Source organism: Leuciscus leuciscus (genome assembly GCF_965113295.1).
Source record: "Leuciscus leuciscus genome assembly, chromosome: 22".
Lineage (NCBI taxonomy): Eukaryota > Metazoa > Chordata > Actinopteri > Cypriniformes > Leuciscidae > Leuciscus > Leuciscus leuciscus.
In genome coordinates, this window is record NC_138746.1 from 29,559,476 (window position 1) to 29,574,514 (window position 15,039).

The 15,039-nt window shown below is 35.6% G+C and overlaps 1 protein-coding gene across 4 annotated transcripts in view; it reads left to right on the forward strand.

The window, feature by feature from the left end:
- pde10a (phosphodiesterase 10A) overlaps nt 1-7,970 on the forward strand; it is a 123,707-nt gene extending 115,737 nt beyond the window's left edge. For all 4 annotated transcript variants that reach the window (XM_082154446.1, XM_082154447.1, XM_082154448.1 and 1 more), the window contains exon 22: nt 1,801-7,970. In XM_082154446.1, the coding sequence (XP_082010572.1) occupies nt 1,801-1,921 (121 nt within the window). In that variant the 3' untranslated portion in view covers nt 1,922-7,970. The remainder of the gene's footprint in view (nt 1-1,800) is intronic.
- Nucleotides 7,971-15,039: the final 7,069 nt, after the last annotated feature.

The window sequence follows — 15,039 nt, forward strand, 5'->3', positions numbered from 1 at the left end:
TGTGGCCTTTGTGCTAGTTCTGATGTGAGGATGGGTCTGTGTGTCTGAACTACTCCCCGTGTGCCCTAAACTGTGACCTCTGTGACCTCGATCTGTGAGGAATGCAAACACAGTTGACGGCGCAATCTGAAAAGCCATGCCACGGTGTCAGCACCAGGTCTTCAACTGGAATCTGTGGGCAGCGGGTTCAGACGTTCCGGAGCCCTGGTCATTGTGAGATCAGAGAGGGACCAGTAAATGACATCAACCTCACTAATTGAAAGGGAGAGTCAAATAGCCGACCATTTTCATCCTCTCTTATTGGCCTGTGTGCTACATATATGGAACAAAAAGGGCAGATCTAAAAAACAACTGGGCAAATTGAGTATGACCACCTCTTTCCTTCGTGTCTGGGTCAGATTGCCCTGACAGCATTGCCTCAATTACTCTAGCCACAGCCTATCAGTTGACATTTGCAGGGCTGTAACAACCAATCAATATATTTTATAAAAATCAGTCATGAAAATAGTCAAAAACAAATTTCATTAGCGATTAGTTGGATCCATTATAAAATATTGTAAAAAATAAAATAATTGTAATAATAATAAATAAATACGTTTTGTGAAATTCATACACAAGCACAATTTTAATTTTTTCTGAAAAAAGATTTAAGCATTTAAGCATAATTGAATTTTATGATTTAAAAATAAACAAATTCAATCATATTTATCCAAAGTTTTGACTAGTTAGCACATTATTTAACTTAATAATTTACATATAATAATATAGCAGAATACAAAATGTAAGTGTTTTAAATAAATGACAATCAAATATAAGTAAATTATAAATCAGAATGTTTCGATTTTACAAAACATCAACTGAAAGTCACCGTTACCAAATCCTTCATAAAATGGACGCGTTTATGTGTCAAGCAACTGAAACAATAATTCTGACTAAAACTATGTTATTTTGATCAAATATTTGTTGTTGGATGTTAATAAAAAACATTTTTATTTAAAGTCCTACACTACCTTTCAAGTTTGGGTTTCAAGTTTGGGTGATCAATTTAATGGCTCAGCGACATGACGTGCATATTTTTGTGTCCAAGTGCATTATTTCCTTTTAAAATATTTTTTTTCTATAAAACTTTATTCAGTGCATTAAAATAATAAATATTATTGTATGTTTTGGTATCTTAAACCCCCAAAATGTCATGTGGCACAACGACTAAAAAAACTATTTGGTATTTTGAAAACTAAAATGTTATTTTAATAATAAGAAATTCAAAATAAAATACTATGGCATAATTTATGTTTGAACCCTTTCATATAATCAAATTTTGTAAATATCAGTAGTTTTAAAGCTGTTGAGATCATTGAAAAACTTTTGTCCAGCAATTTGTATGTTCTCAAAAGTCACAACTTGCAAACATGGGTCTTTTATTATGAATTGACAAGATAATAACAGTAAACATGTATACAATGGATAATGTATCATCCAGAGGACCCCAACTGATCCTTGTGGCAGAGAGAAAAGGTTTGTAGATCTCTCTCAAATACTGATTAAAAAATGTTAGGTGTTAAGGAAGGGTCAACAGTGTAGTTATAGATGTCATTACAGAAATTAATTACAGATAGTATATTATCTCGACTTTAATCTCGAAATATTTTGACTTTATTCTCTGTTTTTTTACGGATTTTAATTTTTTTACGTTGCTGTTCAGGGCTTCCGTAACTAAGCCAGTTGTTCTGCCACATTCAAAATATGGACAAACAGTTGTTGTTTTTCTGTAATATTGTGAAGAACTATCTGTGTTTGCAGGGAAAACCTGGATCAATGGGAACGAATTGTTCGAGGAGAAGACATCTCTACATGGGCTTCCACTGAGGAGGACGAACCGTGCGAGACATCAGACAGTGGGCCAGTGAAAGTGGACAACTAAATCTGTGGCACCTGTCCCACAGCACCATCCTATACCCCTGCCAGAGACCCTGGACTTCCTGTGGACAGTCCCACGTCCTGCAGAGGCACGAGGAAGTGCAGAGGGCAGGCCGGGACGGATACATTCACAAAAATAAACAAAACATAATGTTACCTCAGTGGGTGACGGAGGCGTTCTCTCGAATGACATCAGGGCTCCCTCGTTGATGGCTGGGACTCAAGTCCGCTCTGTGTGGGATCACTTCTGCAGAATGGCCATCATTATTGACAGTACTTTTCCTTAGGAGGTTGCTTCTGCATCTTTTCTTTTAGGTGATTATTTTTCTTAGTTTTTTTTTCGGTTTCTTTCGTGGTCTTACATTTGAAGAGGCCTTAAATACGAACCTGCGTTACGATCTGGTTGGGTGACTCGTAACTAGAAGACTGTTCGTCTAGTTTAAAATGGTACTTTTTATCCTGCTGTTGTCAAAAGCATACGCAAAGCTACTTGAGTGGATTTATTTTTTAAGATAGACAGAAGGAATGTTTAGTCGAAGCTAATACATGAGGCACGGTGAACCCATCTGGTGGTCTGATGGATGTTTTATATAATATTTAGAGCAAAAATTGTTTTGCAGTACTTGAAGAAATACAGCCTATTCTGAGTGGAGTTAAAAAACAAAAATCCCCCGCAGCGTGTCCTTCCAAAGCAAAGAGCTTTTGTGACGGCATAAGTCTCACTCTGAACCTTACTGGAGTCACACACTAGTCACGGTGTCCCTCACTGAAATCTGCAGCATCTTCCAACCTGATATGAAGTTCAGCTTTAACCCGTTGAAGCTCGTAGCATTATTGAGTCATATAAAGAATCAAATATTTGCAGTGTACCTGAAAAACACTCTGTTCAAAACTCAAAACCTTCTTCATAGCGTTTATTGGAACTAAGCTTCAAAAATGCCTCATTCAACTGCCAGCATTTACACGTCAAATACAGCACACCTATTGGGTGTTCAGAAACAGAGGTCTTAAAAATGCCAACAAAACCACTCTTTTTAATTATATCAATTGGATAGGATGGCTAAATGGTCATAAAATACTAAATTATTACTTTACCATCATTATAAGTCAACCTCAGGGGGGAAAAAATGTCAATATGATATGCATGGAAGCTTGTTTCTGTCACGGAATAAAAAAAATGGAAAAGATAATTGCGAGTTTACGTCTCAATATTCTGACTTTTTTTTTCTCTCGCAATTGAGTTTATATACTGCAATTCTAACTTCTTCTCTCAGAATTGTGAGATATAAACTCGCAATTGCGAGATATCAAGTCCAATTCTAAGGAAAAATCGCAATTGCCTTTCTTATTTTTTTTTTTTATTCAATGGTAGAAACAAGCTTCCATACACGTGGCCTATTTACATCATTGCTATAAGAAAGGAACTCAGTGTGTGTACAAAGTAATAATCGCTGTAAACTAAAAAAACAACAATGATGCCTAGATGACAGACTGCAGATATATTTATTGTCATGATTTTTAGGGTAAGCGAGCATATTTCTGACAGGTCAGGTTATCCAAAAATTTGTCCAAAAAGAAAATATTCACAACCAGTCTGGTTGCTTGATTATGATGACATAAAATGGAACTATTTCTGAAGCTATTTTAATTATTTGCCTCAATTATTTTTATTATATAAGGTACTACAACCCCACCCAATCTGTAAATTGATACAACAAATAACTAAATTATAAATTACTGAACATGTAGGTAAAATGCTGCAATTACTTCAATCACTTACTTGTGTGGACTGACACCCTTCACTATGTCCCGCCTTAAAAACATTACTGACCAATCCTGCTTTAGCAACTGGTGCATCCACCATATAACCAGAGGAAAGTCCTTAAATTTGATTGAAATCCTACAAAAATGTTGCTGTAGCACTTCTAATAATGACAAGAGATAAATGCATTACTTTCTCTTTTCCAAATCTAAATAAACCTTGTGAAGTTCATTCTTCAAAGATTTTACTCGCGTTACTGTGTAATTTATCCATTTCTTTACACAAAATCAGATGAATAATAGCAACATCACTCTTCTTTAACACTTCATGAGCACATTAAGCTAAAATCACGTGGTTTACTGAAATCTGTGGCACATTCTGTAAAGCATGTCTGAGCGAGTATCAGTAACCAAGATGGCGGAGCTTAGTGAAGGGTCAATTGAAAATGCATCTGACACTGACAGTTGCATATTTCAGAGAGGAAGATTTATTTAATCTTGGCTACATCATAAATTGTTGAATGCAGGCTAAAGTGAATTTCAAGTCATGACCCAACAAATATCCATATAATGTCATTGTTTCAAATGGCTGAGTTCAGTTCCACTCTATGTTTGATTTTTGGACCTGTGAGGCACCTGTAGTCCCTGCAGACGATGATGGAGCTCTGACCGACTGATGGCCTTCTGTAAATACTGCAGGACTGATGAGTGAATGTAATCAATACTGTCACAAACTGCTTCAAGATGCCTGTTAGTTTTTACGTGTACCAAAGGTGTACACCATCGGATGTGGGAATGTTAAACATGGCTTCCAAGGGTTGTGTCGGCATGCGAGCGACATGCGCACTGTGTAGTAGAGAGATTGAGTTTGGAGATGTAAGCTACATTCTAATGGTGCTATCTTAGGCAGTCATGCACTTTCTGATCATGTGCGTGTGTGTGTGTGTGCGTATGTGCGCGTGTGTGTGCGCGTGTGTGTGTGTGTTCGCTCTGGAGTAATGCTACCAACCCCACCTACCGAGTTGAGAGGATCTTTTCAGCACCACTCACCTCAGTCACCAAGATCATCCACAACCAGTCTTTTCCCTCATATGCACTATGTTTAGAGACTATTATTATGGTTATTAATATTATTGCTCCTATTATATTATTATTGCCACAATTATTGATTATTACCATGGTTATTTTGTTAATTAGAGTTAAATTTTAAATTAACTTATATTTTTTATACAAAGTTTAGCATTTTTGTTTTGTACAGAACAAATTGTACATTATGGAATAAAGCGAATGGTCATTTAGAGAAACTGCATACTGTTGCCTGAGATAACTGTCTCAACTCTAAATGTGAGAGACGTAATTACTTTTATTAAATATTTCTGACAAATTCAAATTGTGTAATATTTTATTCTGTGAATTTTTGTTTATTTATATACATGGACATTTTTACAGCAATCCGTCTATTTGCTTTGGATATTCATATTTGACAGGAAATGGAAGCGTAGCACTGAGTTTAATTATATTAACATTTAAAGGGGCTATATGTAGAATTCAGAAATCCTTGTTATTAGCGACACCGGTGGCCGTTAAGTGAACTGCAGCCAGCAACATGATGCTTGTGATCGTAATCGTTCACACGTAACGAACAAGAGACTGAACGTGATTCAAGACCCCGACATACTCACTGCGAAATTCATTTTTGAGTTACACTTTATTTTATGGTGACGTAGTTACAATGTACTTACTCAAATAAGTACTGAGTAATATTAATTAACTACATGTTACTTGTAATTATACATAATTAACTGTTATCACTATAGTAAGTACATGTAGTAACGTGTAAGAGGTGGACAAAGTACACAACTTCCTTACTTGAGTGAAAGTACAGATACTACTGGTCAAATATTACTCTGTTACAAGTAAAAGTTGTAAAGACTGATTTTTACTTAAGTAAAAGTACAGAAGTACTCGTTTTTAAAAGCACTTAAGTATGAAAAGTAAAATGTCAATGCATTGCTTTATTATTGTTGCATTTCTGTATGTAATACTTACAGTACCGTATCCCTCTGAATCTATGCCTGCCTACCCTCATATCAATATCAAATGTATTTCTTGAACACCGTTCCAGTAGTGGGATTGAATAAGTGCACTCAAGTGCACAATGGTTTCGGACACCCAAATGGCTGTTCCCTCAAATAGTGCCCTATTTAAAGTTTTTTGGCTTTTAGTGTGAACATGTTAGCCTTACTGTTATCTATAAGCTAGTGTGCTCCAAAACAATGATAAAATTCGCATCAGAAGACCAAACCCAATGTTGAAAATGAAAATCAGGTTGATGTCAGAATCCAATGTCAGATTGACATTAATCTCCAACGTTGGACAGACGTTATATTGTGGTTGAAAATGAAAATTGGGTTGACGTCAGAAACCAACATCAGTCGGGTTCTGACGTCAACCCGACTTTCATTTCCAACCAAAATGCAACGTCTGCAACCAAAATCATCCCCTAACTGACGTTACTACTTTCTACTCAAGGACCTTGACAGAATTGTAGTGGAGTAAAAAGTACGATATTTGTCTTTCAAATGTAGTGAAGTTAAAGTAAAAAGTTTCAAGAAAAAATAATACTCAAGTAAAGTACAGATACTCAAAAACTATACTTAAGGACAGTACTCAAGTAAATGTACTTTGTTACTGTTCACCTCTGCGTGTATCTACGTCAACTTAAAATAACGTTTTTTGTTCTTCACTTATAAGTAAAAAGTTGGAAATACCTTTGCAGCGAACATCATGACGCCGTCCACACTGCTGAAAGTGACGTTTAGATGAATATGATTGTGATGAATATGAATATGCTCGCTTTCCTCTCAATAACAAAATAAACGCACAATAAAAATTACAGCTTTCTCACAGCTGTGAGAAAGCAGCAGTTCAGGTCATAGCGACGATGTGGATATGTTTGCACCAGCTCTGCGATTCAGCGGTCACCTTGTCTAAAGAAGAGGTCATTAAAATTACTCTGTTGAAAGTTTGATTATAAAGTATATTGAAACCATCCAGACAGCAACATAGTGTCGGCCCAGATCCGGCCCACGTCTGGTACATGTGGATTCCGCACAGTCCAGATCTGGGCCGACACTATGTTGCTGTCTAAAACTATAGTTTGAATGAATCCCTTTTCTTTGCATGACGCATTGAAATTAAAGTACAGAATAGGTCTTTCAACATTATCCTGAAGACCGGCTATCAGGAGCGAGCGTAAACATCACATCCTTTGGATTTTCCAATAATATTTATATTTATATAATATTAATATTAATATTTGTTGGAGTCCTTCACATACCAACTTTGATTTCATGGGGACATTAAGCAACTGGTGGCAATAATTATTCACACAGGTATCCTACCAAAGTAACCACAAATAAAGTTAATCTTATTCAGAACATATCTAGGATGAATACAGGTAAAGTTGGACACTTCAGTTTATCATCTTTATTAAAAGCATTAAGTTTATCTTAAACTATTATGGGATTATACAAAAGGTTCTACTTGCCTTATTTCAAGCATGTCATACCACATTTGAACAGCAGGGGTGGGAAACATTACGGGAAGTAAAATGACAAAGCCTTCTGAGACAAATCCTGTTGAGGTTATAAAACAGTTTTGTGTTATTTTGAGACAATAGTGAATCAGATTTTCGAACATTCATTTTCATGGGGAGGGTAATATAGATGAATCACAGAGAAACTGTTTGGAATCCTGCTGTGAGGGAAATAAACTAGGGTACACCGTGTACAGTTGGAACAATTTGTTTCTTTTTACATTTCCATGCAAAAACTTTTTTCATGTGATATTTCTTTTATTCGTCAACTAACGAAATTATTGTCAATGATACATATAAATCGTTTATATTTCCCACAGTTACTTCATAAACTCAAGTTTTGTTCCAATTGTACCCATGTCAGTTGAAACACTCATCTTTAATGCTCTAAAGTAGCCTAACCAACAATTTACCACCAGCAAATGTGTAGTAGCCTAGTTATTTAATAATAGGCATTGTGTAATATTGAGTGATATACTATAATGTCTAAAGAAAATAAACAATATCGATGTTTTCTTTGGCTTTCAGGTTTTACCAATTATAATAAGACTTGAATGACTGACTGACTGCCTGCCATGCACTATAATGCTGATATAATGCATTTTAATGAATAAAGAGAAAATTAATAATTGAATTATATTGTATTATATTGTTGTGTAATGAAAAAATAAATAAAATAATGATGTTTTCTCTCGATGGCTTCCAGGTTTCATAAAAAATTATTAGACTTGAATTGTAATGATGTATGACTGCTGTGTAGCCTATGCTTATGATATAGCCTAACGCTTTTTAAAGAATGAGAGTAAACAAAGATTTGAATACAAATTTATTCTTTCTATGGTTTCCAGATTTCAAGAATAAAATTAGAGTTACACTTTAAGTAGATAGTATCACTGTATGTATGCCCAATAAAGCTGTTTTTAATTAACAGATTCAAATTCGAAACAGAGTAGCAACAACTCACGCTCTTTTTACCGCTCAGTAAAGCACATTCCACAAACATTGCAGTCCTGTACGTTTACTAGCGATATGACACCAAATAAAGAACATTATTCACAAGACGAACGAGCTAATACACAAGACACACTGTGTATAACGTGACTTGTAAATGACTGTCATAAAAGTCTGAACGCTGGCCACTGATGTCACTCCCATTAATAGGATGAGGCGACTCACGTGATCCAAGTTAGCTGCCTGTTACCCATTTCCAATGGTAAGAACCACAGACCACTTTGTTAAATATCTTCAGATTAAAGAACCCTACGTCCTTTAAAAATGTTCCCAATTGAAGAGGACATGCATGTGTGGAGCATAAATCATTGGTCAGGTGTTTCAACTCTCCCTCTTTTCCAAGTGTAGGCTACACGACACGTTCCGCAGTGCTTAAGTTTTATGACAAGTTTATTTGTATTCCTTTGTGTCTAGCGCCCTCTATTGACAAACATCTATAAGGTGCTTCTCTGGTAGGCTGCTAGTGGCATGCTTGGATAGGCTAGAGTCATCTCAGCATTAAACCCTTGAAAGAAACAGTCTTGTAAGTGCGCATGGCGACGTAATAATGTTTCCACCCCGCGGTCACGTCAGTGAAAGCTATTTTCATATTTAATTCGTATTTACTGTCTTCCTTTATTTTATTTATGCTGTCATCCATTGCTACTCCATTGTTGTCAGTGTCCAATTATCCTTATATTTGTTATTTGGTTGTTCTATAAGCAAATAAAAAATAAAAATGAATAAAAGTCAGTGAAAGCTACTTAAGTCATGTTTTTCTTTGAACTCAGAATGTTTTCTTTTCTGAATGTTTTTTGTTTTTTTTTAAATGCACAAAATGGAATTATTACAAGCAATCCTCACTGCCTTTAGCCTAAACCATAGACTGTAGGCCTAAACATTAAACTGTTTACTGCATAACTGTCAATCCATTGTGATCTATTGCAATCTATCAGCAGAATCCTTGGTCAGCAAAGCTTCTTCTTACCAAGACACCACTTAAAAGACGGTACAGTAAGACAACTTAGAATGTCGGCAGCAACGCCCCATCCAGGGCCCTTCAGAACATAGGTGGAGGAAGAGAGAGGCTATGAGGACTTACTTGTTGAGCTTAAAATATTGCCACATTTTTTATTCTGAATGACTAAACATAATAAGAATAGCAATGCCACATCCTCAATGACCCATGGAGTCTTATAGAAACATCATTTAGTGGCCCATGAAGATGAAAGTCCATATTATCTTCTGCAAAGTTTCACTCTACTACCTTTGTGTAGCTTTTTTGTTTGTCAATCAGTTACAGAACATAAGATACAGCCCAATGAACCGTTCAAACAGCACATGAAGCTCTGCAAATGCTGCTGGTAGCCTATATTAATTTATTTTGCAATATTCTGAAATCAACTTTAACAGTCATTCGCTGCCCTCTAGTGGCACTTCATGGACTAAACCTGGAGAACCCACTGTATTTATGGGGTCCAAAAATCTAGCTGAGACCATAGTGAAAATCAGTCGGGTTAGGCAAGGCAAGGCAAGGCAAGTTTATTTATATAGCACATTTCATACACAATGGCAATTCAAAGTGCTTTACATAGAAGAAATTAAAATAATGAAAAGAAATAAGAATAATTAAAACAGTTTAGAAAAATAAAATAAAATACAGTACTTTTAAAAAATAAAAAAAGAATATTATTATAGATCTTTCCTTCAAAGGATTCCCTTAAGACTTAAATCTTTCAACCTTCTTTTAACCTTCAATCTTCTTACGACTTCCATCTATCAACTTTCCTTTAACTTTCTTTTCTCCCTCATTTACTCACACGTTCTTTTCACTTTCTTTAGCACTGCGTTCACATTCTTTCTCAGACGAAAACTTTAATATCGTCATTTAAATACTGTTCTACTTTCAAACCCACATTAATACACGTCACTTTCACATTATCACCTTCTGAGTGGGCATTTACAGTTACGGGCTAAATGCCCTGCTGACATAGGAGAAATTAAAATAATTAAAAGAAATAAGAATAATTAAAACAGTTTAGAAAAATAGAGTAAAATACAATACAGTACAGTACAGTCGGACGAACAGCGGCACAGTGCTCATTCAGTAAATGCACAGCTAAACAGAAGTGTTTTGAGTCTGGATTTGAATGTGACCACTGTATGAGCACATCTGATCTCTTCTGGAAGCTGGTTCCAGCTGTGGCTGGCATAATAGCTAAAAGCAGACTCGCCATGTTTAGAGTGAACCCTTGGTATTTCTAGCTGATATGATCCTAATGATCTGAGTGATCTGTTGGGTTTATATTCAGTGAGCATATCTGCAATGTATTGAGGTCCTAGGCCATTGAATGATTTATATACCAGTAATAATACTTTAAAATCAATCCTAAATCTAACTGGGAGCCAGTGTAAAGACCTGAGGACTGGTGTGATATGTTCATATTTCCTGGTTCTGCTCAGAATCCTAGCGGCAGCGTTCTGTATGAGCTGCAACTGTCTTATGGTCTTTTTGGGAAGGCCAGTGAGGAGTCCATTACAATAATCCACCCTGCTGGTGATGAAAGCATGAACAAGTTTCTCTAAGTCTTGTCTGGAAACAAAGCATCTAATTCTTGCAATATTTTTCAGATGATAGTATGCTGATTTAGTTATTGCTTTGACATGACTACTGAAACTAAGGTCTGACTCTAGTGTCACACCAAGATTCCTGACTTGATGTTTAGTTGTTTGACCCCTAGAGTGAAGGTATGCGTTCACTTTGAGAACTTCATCTTTGTTTCCAAACGCAATAACTTCAGTTTTGTCTTTGTTTAATTGAAGAAAGTTTTGACACATCCAACTGTTGACTTCGTCAATGCATCGGCACAGGGAGTCAATGGGGCTGTAATCGTTAGGCGATAGGGCTAAGTACAGCTGTGTGTCGTCTGCATAGCTGTGGTAAGCAATTTGGTTGTTTCTCATTATTTGGCTCATTGGGAGCATATACAGGTTGAACAGGAGTGGCGCAAGAATTGAGCCTTGAGGGACTCCGCATGTCATGGATGTCCACTCAGACTTATGGTCTCCTATACTAACATAATAACCTCTCCCATCTAAGTATGACCTGAACCATTTTAGGACTATCCCAGAAAGCCCCACCCAGTTTTCCAGCCTGTCAAGAAGTATGTTATGATCGACAGTGTCAAATGCAGCACTGAGGTCGAGTAGTACCAGCACTGATAATTTTCCTGAATCAGTATTTAAGCGAATATCGTTTATTATCTTTATGAGCGGTCTCTGTGCTGTGGTGCGGTCGGAAACCAGATGGAAAATTGTCAAAGTATCCATTCGAGCTTAAGAATTTGTTCAGCTGATTGAAGATAACTTTTTCAATGATCTTGCCTATGAAAGGAAGATTTGAGATCGGTCTATAGTTGCTTAATATGGTCTTATCCAGATTGCTCTTTTTCAGGAGGGGCTTGACAACTGCAGTTTTCAGGGAGTTTGGAAAACTCCCAGAGAGAAGTGAGGCATTTACCACTTCTAGAAGATCTGCTTCTAAACTGTTTAGCACACTTTTGAAAAAAGATGTGGGAAGTGTGTCAAGAGCGCATGTTGATGTTTTAAGGTGCTGTACGGTTTCTTCCAAAATTTTGCCATCAATTTCTTTGAAGTCAGACATAGTAACTACTTTCTCAGGTGGTCTGATCTGTCTGACCTCAGTGCAACTCAAGGATGTGCTGATCACCTTTCTGATATTATTGATTTTCTCAGAGAACAAAGAAGCAAACTCACTGCACTTGCTGTTTGAGAGCATTTCACTAGGAATCTGGCTTGGGGGGTTTGTCAGTCTCTCTACAGTAGCAAAATGAGTGCGTGTGTTGTTTAAATTGCTGTTTATAATATTTGAGAAGAAAGTCTGTCTAGCTTTGCCTAGTTCCATATTGAAAGCATGCAGGCTGTCTTTGTAGATGTTATAATGGACTACAAGTTTTGTCTTCCGCCACATGCGCTCTGCTTTTCTGCATTGTCTTTTCAAATGTTGCACTGCTGCCCTCAATGGGGTCTGTTCGTTGCTCAGACTCGCTCTCCCAGTTTAAAACTAGATTAAAGTCGCATCTCTTCAGCCAGGCATTCATATACTGTAATCCTATAGTTCAAACTACAATCCGGCCTCTAGCTCATAAATGCCAGAGGAGAACTGGCCCCCGACTGAGCCTGGGTTCTCCCAAGGTTTTTTTTTTTCTCCATTAGGTCACCTGATGGAGTTTTAGGACACCATTAGGTCACTTGATGGAGTTTTTCGGTTCCTTGCCACTGTTGCCTTTGGCTTGCTCAGTTGGGGATATTTTGGGGATATTTAATTTAATTTTTATCAATCAATAAGTTCCTCTTGAAACAAACTTTGTTGTATTATTTTAATTTAATACTGTGAAGCTGCTTTGATACAATCTGTATTGTGAAAAGCGCTATACAAATAAACTTGACTTGACTTGACTTGACTTAAACAAAATGTACAACTTGTTTTTATAAATGTACATCCTCACTTGTTTAGTAGAATGATTTCCATGTATGCCCTTGTACTGTGTCCATTGTTTGGCATTGTCATTTATGGAAAGTCTTTGAACTTTTTGTGTCACTGTGTTTTTGACCTTACAACAAACTCAAGGTCAGTGTTGAGGTACATCCTGAATGTTTGTGAATGCATTTGTGTGTCTAACCAAATTACTATTTTATTATTATTTTCTTGTGTTAAACAGAAGTACTGCTCTACGTACAGTAGATGTGATTTATCAAAAAATATTGCACATTTTGTGGTGAAATATGACTTCACAACCATTGGCAACCTGGTTACTGACACAGTAGTGGCTAAAAAGTGATGTCCAGAGGGGATAATTTGCACAATATTTGCTTTTAATTACACTATTAAACAGTCACAATATGAGGAGTACTGTATGTTATATTGGGAAGAAGAATACACTAAAGTATTAAAATAGATAAACTATTTGGCAAGAAAGGCAAACTCCAGCATATAATTAAATACAGATTTTATTGTATTATGCAAATAAGGCATTGAAAAACAAAGCATACATTGACTACAGTTATAAATATTTAGTTGATTATCCCTTGTTTTTGATTACAGCAGACATTCTTCTAGGCATTGACTCACTAAACTTTGCGACATTTTCCAACACTCCTTAAGTTTTTCGCAAAGTTGAGCTTCATTGGAAGACCTACATGATTTATTCAAATTTCAGGTTTATAATTTACCAAAGGTTCTCGATGGCCTTAAGGTCGCGGGACTGAGTAGGCCATTTGAAGACTTCAAAATGCTGAGCATGAACACTTTCATTGCACTTTCTTTGTTGCATGCACAGTGTTATCATGTTGAAAAAAGGTGCATTCACGCCATGTCATAATTACAGTAACAATTATGAAGTGTAAAAAGCCTTCACGTGCTTGTAGAACTTGTAATTACAATGTGTAAACTTAGTAAACTTTTAAATAAAGCTCATACAGAGCTTTATTTACTGTAATTATGGCATGGCTTGAATGCAGTAAAGTATACATTTGATCTCAAAACTATGGAAGCTTGTTTAAAAGATAATTGCAACTTTTTATCTCACAATTGTGAGTTTACATATCGTAATTCTGACTTTATTTCTCAGAATCACGAGATATAATGTCAGAATTGCGAGATATATGTCAGAATTGCGTGATATAAAGTCGCAATTGCATGTTATAGATTCACAATTGCGAGATATAAATTCACAATTACGAGAAATACTCTCGCAATTCTGACTTTTTTCTCGCAATTCTGATTTTTTAACACGCAATTGTGAGTTTATATCTCACAATTCAGAAATCTTTTCTCTTTTTTTCTTTTAATTCTTTTCTTTTAAAATTCAGCTTTGCATCACAGAAATAAATGATAATTTAAAGTATAATAAATTGAAAACAAATTATTTTAAATTGTAATAATATATCACAATATTACATTTTTTTCTGTATTTTTGATCAAATAAATGCAAGCTTGATGGGCAGAAGAAACTTTTTTCAAAAACATAAAAAATAGTAATGTTTCCAAACTTTTGGCCTGTACTGTAGATATATGAACTCAATAACTGATTATATTAAGCAGAACTCAAATGGAATGATTTACAGCAGATTTCTAGTTTGCTGTGCTTCTGACTTTTAAAGGAAAGTAAGGCTGGATCCGAAATCACATACTTCCCTACTATATAGTAGGTGAAAAACACTTCTTTCATGACAAAAGTATGTATGAACTCACAGTATACGTGCCAGTGACAAATAAGGTTTTCAACTGATAAAAAATTCAAAAAGGTTAAAACTGCACATCAAAGTAGTTATTATCTTTATGGGGGTGTTTTTTACTTATTACTAAAATCTAAATTTTAAACAATGTATTTTAAGCGGTTTAACTGAGAATCATGTGACGACACCAGTCAAAATGTCATACGGGATAACGTTAATGCATTTTCTAAATATTACGATATTAAAACTTTTCAAATCAATAATACTTAATGAATATATAAAGTGATGCAGTAAACAATATTTGGAGCACAGAAAAAAATGTTTTGCACAACAATTTTTTCTCATTATATTGTGATTTCTTTAAACGCGACCCTACCTGTTCAAGTTCTTAACCCACATTTTAACACTGCAATGTGATTTAAAATGCGAAATGTCTGAAAATGTTTTACAGGACTTGGTATCATGTTATTATTGTTTCCTCAACTCCATGAAGTGAAATAATGCATTTCAATGGA